The sequence below is a fragment of the Gymnodraco acuticeps genome, unplaced genomic scaffold (genome assembly GCF_902827175.1).
Source record: "Gymnodraco acuticeps unplaced genomic scaffold, fGymAcu1.1, whole genome shotgun sequence".
Classification (NCBI taxonomy): domain Eukaryota; kingdom Metazoa; phylum Chordata; class Actinopteri; order Perciformes; family Bathydraconidae; genus Gymnodraco; species Gymnodraco acuticeps.
In genome coordinates, this window is record NW_022989894.1 from 2,722,175 (window position 1) to 2,734,706 (window position 12,532).

Below are 12,532 nucleotides of genomic sequence, written 5' to 3' on the forward strand. Positions count from 1 at the left end.
CTAGCAGGTTTTGCTCCACTGAAATGTGTATGACCCTCCTTCTTTTAGTGGAAAACATGGCGTGGGTCGGATTGACATCGTAGAGAACCGTTTCATTGGCATGAAGTCCAGAGGTAAGGAATTAAACATTTATATTTATTTTCAACTGTCTAGGTAATGATATATTTTTTTCTGTCTACAAATCAGCCTGACAGGTGCACATAGACGAACAGTAATATACGCTGTAATATGCAGGGAGACATATTGGCACTGAAAAACGTCTGAATATTTGTATCTATTCAAAAGCTTTCCTTTCAGTGTCTGTCCAGGGCTTTCATGCAATTTGCAGCTATTTTACATGAGTGCTTTTTGTCACACCTGCTTTTCCACTTCCATAAAAGCGGGCCGTATGAAAAACACACTCCTTCAAGGAAAGGTTTTTCTCTAGTTCACCTGGAATAAAAGCCACTGAAGTTATTTTCCTTCTCTTATGCATGCACAAACATACAGAAAACACCCACACTGCGAACAAGATAACGGCGCACACGCTTCACTGGATACACACAAATACACAGTGGATCACGTATGTGCACATGCAGTCGCACAGGGAGGTTTTTGTCTCTTTATCTCTGGTGTCAACAGACAACTTGAAAAGCTCCTTTGTTAGATCTCTACATGTGTTACTGCAGCTAATGCACGAGGGCAGTGAGCTGTCCTGGCCTTGTATGACGCACCCCCCCCCCCCCCATATGTTTTATGATTGGCAAATTGACTGGCCAACAGACTTGTAGCTGTGGCGCAACTTGGCAGGTAGAAATTGGAAAATGGGAAGCCCACTTTTCTCTCCCCTCGACTGAACAAAAGATCAAAGCTTTTTCCTCCACTGAAGCAGTAGGAAGAGGTGGAGCACAAGGTGTCCAAGTGGTTGAATAACTACCATCAAGTGTAAATGTTGGTCTCCTCTGGACTGGCAGTCTTGTTAGCACAATAGATGATGGGAGGGATTGAATGGGCACATGTCATACCTATTTGTGTTGGGTCATTTTTATTTGTATGGGGTCAGGGAGGCGGGGGGGTTTGAAATGGTTTGTCAAGAATGTTGTCACTGTGCTACAAAACATTCAACAGCCTGTGTGTCAGACTGACATTTCCCACCTGTCACAGTGCTGTCAGGCCTTTGACCTGTGCGCCGGTGATGGCGTTAGCGGAGGTGCACCTATCAAAAGCAGTCGGAAATTGCTGTGTCTCTTAATCATTAAGGCTGCCTGAAGTCCAGTCCTTGCTACTGTCAAAACTCAAAGACTGATGCACTGAAATCATTCTTACAGCCCCAAAACATTTTAAATGTAGTTTCCATGTATTGACATTACTCATACAGGAATGTCCCTCCTCTAAATAGCACAGTTTCACTTTAAATTGTACTTAAATCTTCATTTAAAGATATTGATCTGCTTTTTTAAACATGTGTTGCCTGTTTATGATGGACTCTTTGCCCAAGGGTTAAAGGGGATCAACTCAGGAAGAATTAATTCCTGACCTGAACCCCTTCAGGCCTGCAGCATGGTTAGCATACCTGCAGTAACCATATGAAAGAGTTAAAACTCCAAAACCACTGGGGGTGTTGTCTCTTTAAGCTTAACTAAACTGCCACTGTCGGAGCTTGCCCAGATAGCGTTTCATTGTTTGCTCCTCGCTGATAAGCCAGCTCTCTTTTAGGGTACTTAAGCCAAGTTGTGTTGGAGGGCATCTTTAACTGATTTATCTGATAGAGCCAACGGAAATGTCCCTACGTGCCCTCCGTGGCCCTGGATCACTAAAAAGCCACAAGCCGTTCTAGCTCAGGTGGAAACCTTTTGAGGATTTAGACAATTAGCAGCATTGCTAAGCTCTTGGCCGCCAGCATAAAGAAGGTGCTTCTCCATTTTCAGATCAGGAACGCTGTAGGAGTGTTTGGGGTCTTACAGATTTGAGCTGCTTCCCAGATCGGAAGAGATTAAATGGTGTTAATCTGTTTAAATGGCAGAAACACGTTTTAAAGATAATACATCACTCAAATTGTGACATTTAGCTGTCTTTTGTTGGCTTAAAAACGTCTGGTTGGCAGTAAATCAATTTTTATTTAACCATCATCCAAATTGACAGATGATGGGGGAAACCATGTATTGGCTTGGGAAACCTACTCTCAGGTTTTTCACAATTTCAGCCCTGACAAAAATGGATGTCATTGATAAAGCTCCAATTTCTGTTGTCAAATCTGTCGGGGAGCACTTCCACTGCCCCCCTTTTGTTTTAGCTGACATGTGATTGGCAGCTTCATTTCTCCTGCCATCTACCTCATATTTTCTCCCCTCACCCCTCACTCCCTGTCCAGAGGGGGTAAATTGCAGGGTAGGCAGAGCCCAGGTCCGGGCTCCAGGCTGGCAGGGGCCTCCTACCCTGTCATTTACACAGGACAGGCTCATCCATGTTCTGTGAGCGCTGTGAAGGTCTGTCTGTCAGCCGGCTGATTGCTAATAGAGCTTTGTGTCAGAAGAACAGGGCTTGTATTCCTATGAATGGCCTCTGATGATGGCAATGTTGACAGAGGTGCTTGTTGTGATCAAATTAAGTGATGGAGGATTATGTGTACTATTTGCTACAATTTCTATAACTTGTGTCTCAAAAACATGATAGATGATACAACATGTTGTGTATTCTTTTTGTTCTGTTTGTCAGGGATTTATGAAACCCCAGGAGGCACAATTCTGTTTCAGGCTCATTTAGACATTGAGACCTTTACCATGGACAAAGAAGTGCGTCGCATCAAACAGGGCCTCGGGATCAAATTTGCTGAACTCGTCTACAACGGTAAGTCCCTATAATACACGCTCTAATAAGATGGTTTCACTTAATCTGTTGTATGTATTGTCTTTCATTCCCCTCTGTCTCTGGCCTCATTGCTTAGTCATAACTTTAAAGAAGGGCATGCCGGTATATTTATCTCGGTACAGGTTAAGCTACGTATACAATGATTGGGCATTACACATCCACAGTAACTGTCCATAAAGACTTTATATTTTCCTAACTGATTAATTATGCCTTATTGTCATTTGCACCATCTCAATTGTTTGCCTTTACAAAAACGTATGGATGATCATCACTGGTAGTTGTACATGTCAGAGATAGAACTAGATCAAGCCTTTATATCAATGTTTGTGTGTAATTCCTGGAATAGGCAACACAAAATTGCAGCACGGAAGTGCAGGACATATAAATATTATAAATGTATAAATAGGATAATAGAAACAGTGTCTCAATTCATCCAGGACACAACATGAGACGAGTTGATTTCTCAACCAGTTTTAGTGGACCGATAGGCAGAAAGACTATTGGCGGACTGAAAGACTTATATACGACGTGTGTGTGTGTGTGTGTGTGTGTGTGTGTGTGTGTGTGTGTGTGTGTGTGTGTGTGTGTGTGTGTGTGTGTGTGTGTGTGTGTGTGTGTGTGTGTGTGTGTGTGTGTGTGTGTGTGTGTGTGTGTGTGTGTGTGTGTGTGTGTGTGTGTGTGTGTGTGTGTGTGTGGTATGTGTGACGTATGTGTGAGAGAGAGCTTTTCTCGGCTCAGGTGTCTTAATCATCCCTTCTGCTCCGTCTCCAGTCTCCTGCACCTTCATCCACATAATAGGATCAGTGCCATTAGAGACTGAATACTAGGCCACTTCAGTTATACCCTCCAGAGAAAGGAGACACACACACACACACACACACACACACACACAAAGGTGCTACCTCCAGAAGCAGGGCAGAGATTAAACCCAATGTGTGTTTAAATCATTAATGAGTCTGCAGATTGATAGCAGACTGCTGGCAATGGGGCTTATGTTAACAATCCACCTGTCCTGCATCTGTTTTGCATAAATACGTCATTAATAAATAAATACGTCCCATAAATATGTCCCAAACACATTTTCACAAGAGAATCTGCAGCAATTAGATGTAGCGCAGTACAGATTTAGCAATGGACAAGGGGCAAGTAAACAACAGCTACATGTGTATTATGTGTCATTTAATTCCGTCATTTAGAGAGATTTAATCAAAGGTGGTTTCATGTAAATGTAAATAATAAATCCTTATTGTTTAATGTAACATATATAAATCCTCGCTTTAAGATTGAAAACAAAATGTAATTGAAGAATCCATAATGAAAATAATAATCATTGAAATATCCCTCCAGAAAATCACCGTACAGAGACATATAGAGAAACATGTACACAGAACCAACATGAAGAAAGAATAAAAACTATTCGGCTCTAAACTTAACTGCGCCTGTGTTAGATTGTCATGTCGGACGCCTCGTGCCAATCCAGAGGCAGCGAGACGGGGAAGGTTTGTGTCTTTGAACATGGCCAGATGATGAGGTGGAGGTCAGCCGCTGATGAGAGGAGGACCCCCGCTGAGTGGGGCGTGTCCGACCTCTGAACATATACAGACACAATCTCGCCCATCTGTCTCAGAGATTGAAGGGCCAGGTCAGAGAAATGAGACAAAAGAAAGGGGAGTATGAAGTTCACCTGGAACAGAAATGAGACCAAAACACAGTTTCAGCTCATGAAAGACAAAAGTGTGTGGGCATCACACACACACACACACACACACACACACACACACACACACACACACACACACACACACACACACACACACACACACACACACGCCTGTAGATGTACAGAGGAGGAGTCTCTTTCTCCACTTTTCCATCGTGTGTATAGTTTTCCCAATGTTCTAATTGATATGAATGCAAATATGAGACAATAGAAACTAAAACAGTTTTAAACAAACCTTCACCATATATTATTTAAATATGTTTCTGTTTGCTTGCGCTCCTCAGGTTTCTGGTACAGTCCCGAGTGTGATTTTGTGCGACACTGCATAGACAAGTCCCAGGAGAATGTGGAGGGCAAAGTACAGCTGTCTGTCTTCAAGGGCCAGGTCTACATCATGGGACGAGAGTCACCCAAGTCCCTTTACAATGAAGAGTTGGTCAGGTAAGCAAGGACATAATGTCATTCTGTGTTTCTGTGTGTCATGGTTCCAATCATTGAACGTTTGTATGTCTGAGGAAACAAATGGGGGTCATTAACAGTTCTTACATTTATATATTTTGACAAAAATAGTTCTTAGGATTTTTTACTTTTTAAACTGTCTCCTGCATTTGCGCAACCTTCCTCAAAAAGTGTGAAAGTAATGATCAGTACCTCCAACTATGCAGTGTTGGGTCCTCTAGTTTTAAGGGAATTGAGCTTGAAAAGCCCCTTGAAAGTTCATTGAATTTGATGTTCAAACCCTGTGCCATGCGTCAGAGAATCAAAGTGTGTGCTTGTTCTTGACAGCTGTGTTTGGCCGCTCCTTGCACAGTGCGGCCTCTTCCACATGTTCACCAATCAGCCTGTTGCTAGGTCAGCTCGCCCAAGTTTCTCTTATGACCTCTACATCAACATACTAAACCGACCCTGCCTCACAAAGACATCAGAGAAGTGTCAAGCTCAGTTCCTGGAGGGCAGACCCGACCTCAGCCCCGCCTACTGCACCCCTGTGGCCTCTTAGCCGCACTAACAGTGGGTTTGTTCAGGACGCTGACCCCTGATGCCCTCTGGCCAGGCTCAGCACTGACCACAGTAAAAACCCTCCATATGCCTCTCCATCTCCTCTTCAGTCACACACACTCCAGTCAGAGAGCTAATGGCCTTTTCAGCCAGAGGAGGGAGGAGATTTCTCTGGGTTTTAAAAGGAAAGTACCTGGGTGTCATGCTAGTTAAGCAGGTCAGAAAGAGTAAAGCTAGGACATGTCTCACATGGTCAGCCATTCAATTTGGATGGATATTTTGTCCTGTGTGAGAGAGATAAATAGAGTTGACACTGTACTCATTCAGCCTGTTAAAAAGGACATTTCCCCAAAATATAAAAAAATATATACATTTCTTCTTCACTTTTGTTGCTATTTATCAATCTGTGTAGCTTTGGTGTAATTTGCCAAGTGTTGGAGTAGTTAAGTAGAAAGAAAGAAATAGTGTTAATCACCGGAAGGCGAGTGTCACCTTTTTTCATTATATATCTAGATTGATAAACTGCACTACAGGAAAAAAGAAAACATTTCTGTTTTGGGTTCAACTTTCCTTTTAACACATAGCATTTGTATTGTATTGGATAAAGCTTTGTCTCAGTTTTTGTTAGTATTCTGTGTTGAGTAATACATTATTTACTTTACTGCTGAGTCACTCTCAAGATAAACTACGACTCGTCCATCTTTCATCCAGTCAGTTGCTAAGAAACTCTCACTGAGGAAGTCTTGCGTTCTCAGTTCAACACCTGACCTTGTGAAGACACATTTATTATCTGGGCCGACACATGAGTGAGACAGAGGTGTTGTGTTGCAGCATCACAAAGTCCTGGAGGCCCCTGACAGATGGGGCAGTGGTTCCTCATGAGGGAACTCATAACAAGCGACCCCAATAGAAAACCATCACAAATCAGTTTCAAATGTAGTCATGCAGAGTGACACACATCCTTAAACCGTGCTAAACAACTATTTTCAAGTAATGCAGTTCTTCATTAGCACGGTTGTCTTACCTTCTGGTCACCCATTGCAAATATTTAGTTGGTTTAAATGTAAGCAATGTTTTGTCTCCAAGATTTAATAATAAAAAACATTCAATTACTTTATATAATCTCCGTATCTGTTTTTGAAATAAAATCTTAGGGAAGGATTTACCGGCACACATACATGTAAATATATCTAATATGTATATATGACCCAAATATGTATATATATATATATATATATATGTTCATTTCAAATAATTTCTTATTTTAAAGTTACTTAACTTTATATCATTTTAATTTGATCTTTAATTGTATTGATCTTTAATCTTGTGTGAATCTGTGCTGTCCTGTTTTTCAATGTTACCCTTTTGCGGTTTAAACTCCTGAATTTCCCCACTGAGATTAATAATATCTTATCTTAAATAATACATTTTGATATCAAAGGTGACTTTAATTGTTAATTAATAAATTGCATATATCATAAAGGAAACTTGACTGGAAATATTTGTATAATATAATATTTGTTTGAAATATTAACATAAAATAAATCAGATAAATTGATATATTAGATAAGTATTTGGCCATCCTTCTTAAATGCTTAGCCATGTAATTTCTCTACTGCCCACAGTCCAATTAAATTATTGTTCTTCTGTCACAAAATATGTATATTTGTACATATGAAGTTATTGTGCTTTATTAAAAAGTATTAAAAGAGTGCAGATGTATGCATACATGTAGTGTACCATACAGTGATACACCTGGAAGCTGCCGTTTCGCACACGCACACTCATCTACCACTTCATGACAACCTGCCACAATCTCACACACACACACGCAGACCAGATTAGGCATGAAGCCCCCGCTGACATCCTGTTGGCTCTCCACAGGCAACAGTAAACGGCGTCATTAACACAGTGGTAATACAGCCCGTCACCGCACCCTTCTGAGAGAGAAATGTCACCCTCCTCACTGTCCGCTGGCTCCACTCTCAATTAGACTGCAGGGTTTCTTAAAGGAATACACAAAATATCCCCTGCTCGCAGCTACACACACACCCACACACACATATTCTTTAAAGCCACTCACTCATAATGGTGTTCAGGTGCCGTGCAGGGAGCCTTGTATTGAGAGTAGATGATTTAGTCGTCGGTCTTTCTTTTTATAGTGTTTATCCTATCAATTGTTGGCAATTTCCTCTTTTGCTAAGTGCTTTTGAAGAAGGCGTGCAGGCTGTACACTGGGAGCTTGGAGCTGGGGGTGTCGCAGGGAAGAGAGGACTCAGTGTATTAGGGAGTGTATTAAGCACTGCAGGTAGAAACTGCTGTAATTACACAGCACACGGACACTTTGTGAGACACTCGCACACACTAAGACAAGATGACAGCCTCAATTACATAGAAGCAGAGTAGCACAAGTTTTAGATTTGCGTCTTGTTTTGTTTTTTGAGAACAACCGGATAAACTTGAATACAGAAATATCCAATTAGAAAATCCTCTCAACACTTGGCTCAGTGTTGATATGATGGGATTGTTATAAAATGGGTTATGTGTGTCTGTTGTGTGCTTGTGTACATGAGCCAGTTTTCATTCTTCAGATATTGATCCTCGGTTATTCAACACAAACAATGATAAAGACGAGCATTCAGAGGATGATCGATCGCAATATTATTTCAAAGCATTGTCAATGATCCAGTTTTCCTAGTAGTTGATGAGGCTCCTGTGTTTACTGCAATGATACCAAACATTGACATCATTTTGTTAGCACAATCTCCTGTAAGTCTTTCCCTTCGTAGTTGCTCATAGCAATGTTTTCCTCGAGCGAATTTGAAGATTGGTCTCTGTTGACTCACAAGCCTATTTAAAACAAAACGTATTTTCCCAACAGCATGGACGTGCAGGGAGACTACGACCCATGTGATGCCTCTGGATTCATCAGGATTAATGCTGTCAGGTTAGCATCCCTTGCACTATAAGAAATCTCTCAACCGCTGCACAGAACAGTCACAAATGTCTATTAAAGCGACTTGTTCCACATGTTTAGACCTTATTACTAGCTTTTAATCCGCCACCTTATTCTTTGTCCTTCTTCTCCTCCACAGGTTAAGGGAACACCACCGTTTGCAGGGTCTCTCCAGCGTCAAGAAATAACTTGTGCAGTCCTGAAAACCATCTTTCTCTCTTTCCTTCTCTCTCTGCTGCCTTAAGCAGTAGTAGGTTTAGACTTTGTGCTTTTCGCCTTATTGTCTACTGTTAGTCATATTTAGGTATCTAGTACCTATATCTAGTACACTAGCTAGCACACTAGACGCTTTCTGTAAAATGTTAAGCTTCTATTGTCACGAATAGAGAAGAAAAATATAAAAAAATGTTACACAATGCCATGAAAATAATTAGAATTAGATTTGCAGATTTTGGGTGAGCATTTCTTTAGAATGTATTTACTAGTATTTTTATTTTTTTTAGTTTGTCTCCTTTTATGCATCAGTAGGTCAGTACAAATATTGTAACTAGGGAATAATTGTTTCAGGAATAAAGCAGACTGAAATGCGTTTTTTTCTTTTCTCTTTGTGGTAAATAATGAGCATTGCAATGAAGCAAAAACTGGCTATAGAAAACAGCCCCTTTGCGACTAATTGCGTAGGTGATTATTTGTTCTAATTTTTGGCAGACTGCCTATTTATCAGGGCCTGCCTGTTTAACTGTATAGCCGTATATAGTCGCTGCCCCGTGAATATTTCTGGGCAGCGCGGACACTGGATCATATTTACAATATGCAGATGAAGCGGTAGCAGTGCGTGAATTTTGCACAGCGATAGTCAGCATGGTGGTTTGATGATAGCCGCTGGAGCAGAAGTGATGAGGCCATTTCTGAGCTCAAATGGCACAAGTCAGATGGAAAGAAAAAGCAATTGGCCACATATGCATATTCCTTGCATCACAGGGGGTCTTTGAGCTTAGAGAACAGAAGAAAGGGGGGAGAAGCATTTAAATTCAGTATATTATACCTTTGTTTGAATAATCGATATCCTGGTATGAATGGATGTTTTTCTCAGTCTCGCTTATGACCTTTAGACTTAAATGCACACTAACATCAGTTCCTCCATAAATGTAAAATGGCAAATTACAATAATATGACACCACAAATAAGTGATGATTTTTCTGAAAACTTAAAAGAAGTCAAACCACCTGCATAATAAGTTTTAAAGAAGCAGTTTTCACCTCAAACAAGTGGAGGCTTTTCTTATCTAAATCCCATTTCAGTTCATTGGATCAACAAGTGAATGTCAGAGAGAATAAGGACGTGTTCATATAATGTTAAATGTTAAAATCATTACCCCGTCCTTCAGTCTCTGGGACAAAGCAGCTGTTTCTGTGCACCGATCCCCACTGAAAGGTGTCGGTCACGTATTATGTTGCCGGGTACGGTGTGGGCCTCAAGGTGGAGTCCACAGGCACAGGAGACCCCCTGCCAGGTCTAATGGGCAGAGAAGGATCCTCGGACCCTTTCAGTCCTGCTAGAGCCCCTCAGCCCCCGCTCAATTACACGGCAGGCGTCTCAGTCTTTGCCTCGTCAATTACCAACCAGCCCCTGCATTTACTGTCGTGCACACACAGGTTGCAGGATAATCAGTGTCCAAAATTGCCCGGTTAGAATGAGGGCTGGAGAGGTATTCAGATTAGTCAGTCAAGCTGAAGGGGAGGTAGGAGGCATGGGGACAGCTATCAATCTCAATCTGGCTTCAGCGTTTGCAGGGGGAAGATATTTCAACTTTGTTTTTTGGAAAGATATGATCCTGAGAAATGTATACTGGTGTGATAGGGGTCGTGTACAACCTGTGTTTGTTTGGGGAATAGAAAGTTGGTTTCTGTATGAAAGGTCCACTCTGGGACTTATTTAGTAAACAATCTCTGGTTGTCCATGTATGTGGACGCCTAGACTCACATCCCCTTACCCCACTCATTTTCCACGTCTCATATTCCCTCCACCTTCCCCTCCCTCCTCCCTGTCTACCAGCCAGCCAGGTATGAAAACTAGCTTACACCTGACCAAGGGAATTAATCATCCTTGACCCTGGACCAATTACCCCTCATTACCCACTCTGTGTCCGCCTCTCAGGGGAGAGCAGGGTAACAATAGCGCAGCATGAAAGTTGGCGGCGTCACAGGACTGAGCCCTAATGGACAGTCCTGTGCGACCGTGTCTCCTCAGGAGTCCAGGTCGACTAACCTTCAAGTCCTTGTCACTCTCAGACAGCACACGTACAAAGGAGGCCATTGTTCAGGGTCGAGGCCCATGACCTCTTGAGAAGAAGTGCACAGGGCCGCTGGCAAAGAGAGTGCAGCCATGCTGGAAATGGATCCTTCAAGGTTTTGAAACTGAAGCAACACTCGATACCTAGACGTTTGGTGGCACTTTCTAATAAGAGATTCTTTTATAAATAGTTTTTAAGTGGAAACTAATTACTTGAGTTGTTAATGATTCAGTTAAAAAGTTCGAATGCACCTGGGTTCCTAACTTTCTCAGAAGTCTGCAGGTATAAACTTTAACAAGTCATGTTTTAAAGGGTTTACACACTCATTTGACTAATAAGAAGTTGTGGATATTGTGAGAATTCTCTTGACACACATGGACTGTCTGGATTCTCCTTTTCCAGGAGGCTTGACAAAGTTATAACATCCTGACAACCAATATGTGTTTTCATATTAATGCAATTGATCTGTAGCTTCTGGGAATGGTGAATTTAATCTTTATGATGTTTGGAAAATAAATCTCATCTTTACTTTATGGCTTGCCAATTCAAAATCTACTTTCAAATGACTATATAAAAACACTTCACTAGGAAGTATGGGTTTAATTTGTTTTCTTTATATTTGTATTTTATTAGCTTATTTTTTATATATATATATATATATACATTTTTGTGTCTTGTAAATTGAAAATGTCAAATAGGTGCAATGCCAATAAGAATGATGAGTGCAGATTTGTCTCGTCGTTTCAGAAATAAAAAAAACAACTGTGATTTTAGCCTGATGATCTCTCATTATAGCCGAGGGATAACGGAGCTTTCTTAACACGCGTAGTACAACAACAAAAAAATCACCAACATTACATTTATCTGGTTTTCTCTCAGCAACAGTGATATTCATTTTTTGGGACAAAAGGAAATAACGACCTGAACAGAGCACATCAGGATGTTTTATACCCATCAGAATATTTCTCTGTCATTCAATCTGGGCTCTTCAGCTACCTGTCTGAGTGGAAAAGGCTCCCATGCTCACTGACCTTTCCTCTTTAAACACAATGAGACAAGAACAATGACCATGGGGGGTTAATTACCACCAATTAGAGGCAGAAGTGGCTCTCCTGCGCTGTGGTTTGCGTAACCCGAGCGCAGTGAGCTGTATCTGGGCTCCATTAATGTCCGTCAACCCGTCTCCAGATTTCCATAGAATTTATTTTGAACATTTGCTATTTCAATTTGTGATACATTTCATTTAAGTTTCTCATATTGCTGTCATGATTAGATTTTCACGACACAAGTGTTGAGGCCAAAAGCGTCAATGTTGATGATATCAAAGCAATGTAAAACATTTGAAAATACAAAATGCTTTCAATCAAAAACATTTATGAAAATCTTATTTTTTGGGCAAATGTATTACACATTTACTTGTGTATTGGGTGAGTGGGATAAAGCAAGAACAGAAATAAATGAAAATCATTTAAGAGCAGTTGAATCATTTTCATGATATACAATGATATGAATATAAATAAATCATAGTTGTATTACATATATAGTGCAACACCCCAACTTAGATCACTGTTAATTTCATTGCCTCAATCTTTTGTTTGTCTGTTACTTTGCTCTTATAAATATCCCACATTTTATCAGTGCAGTGGTCTCTCAATAAACTGTCAATTACTCCTTGTTTCTAAACATTTCACTTAATGCTTCTTTACTGAGCAGGTAA

The 12,532-nt window shown here is 40.8% G+C and overlaps 1 protein-coding gene across 1 annotated transcript in view; it reads left to right on the plus strand.

Annotated features, from left to right (window-relative positions):
- The window catches only part of ass1 (argininosuccinate synthase 1), a 47,123-nt gene extending 38,012 nt beyond the window's left edge, over positions 1 to 9,111 (plus strand). Inside the window, exons 11-15 of the mRNA XM_034204837.1 lie at positions 49 to 113; positions 2,695 to 2,826; positions 4,852 to 5,008; positions 8,448 to 8,513; positions 8,662 to 9,111. Of these exons, the coding sequence (XP_034060728.1) occupies positions 49 to 113; positions 2,695 to 2,826; positions 4,852 to 5,008; positions 8,448 to 8,513; positions 8,662 to 8,710 (469 nt within the window). The 3' untranslated portion in view covers positions 8,711 to 9,111. The remainder of the gene's footprint in view (positions 1 to 48; positions 114 to 2,694; positions 2,827 to 4,851; positions 5,009 to 8,447; positions 8,514 to 8,661) is intronic.
- The last annotated feature ends 3,421 nt before the right edge of the window (positions 9,112 to 12,532 follow it).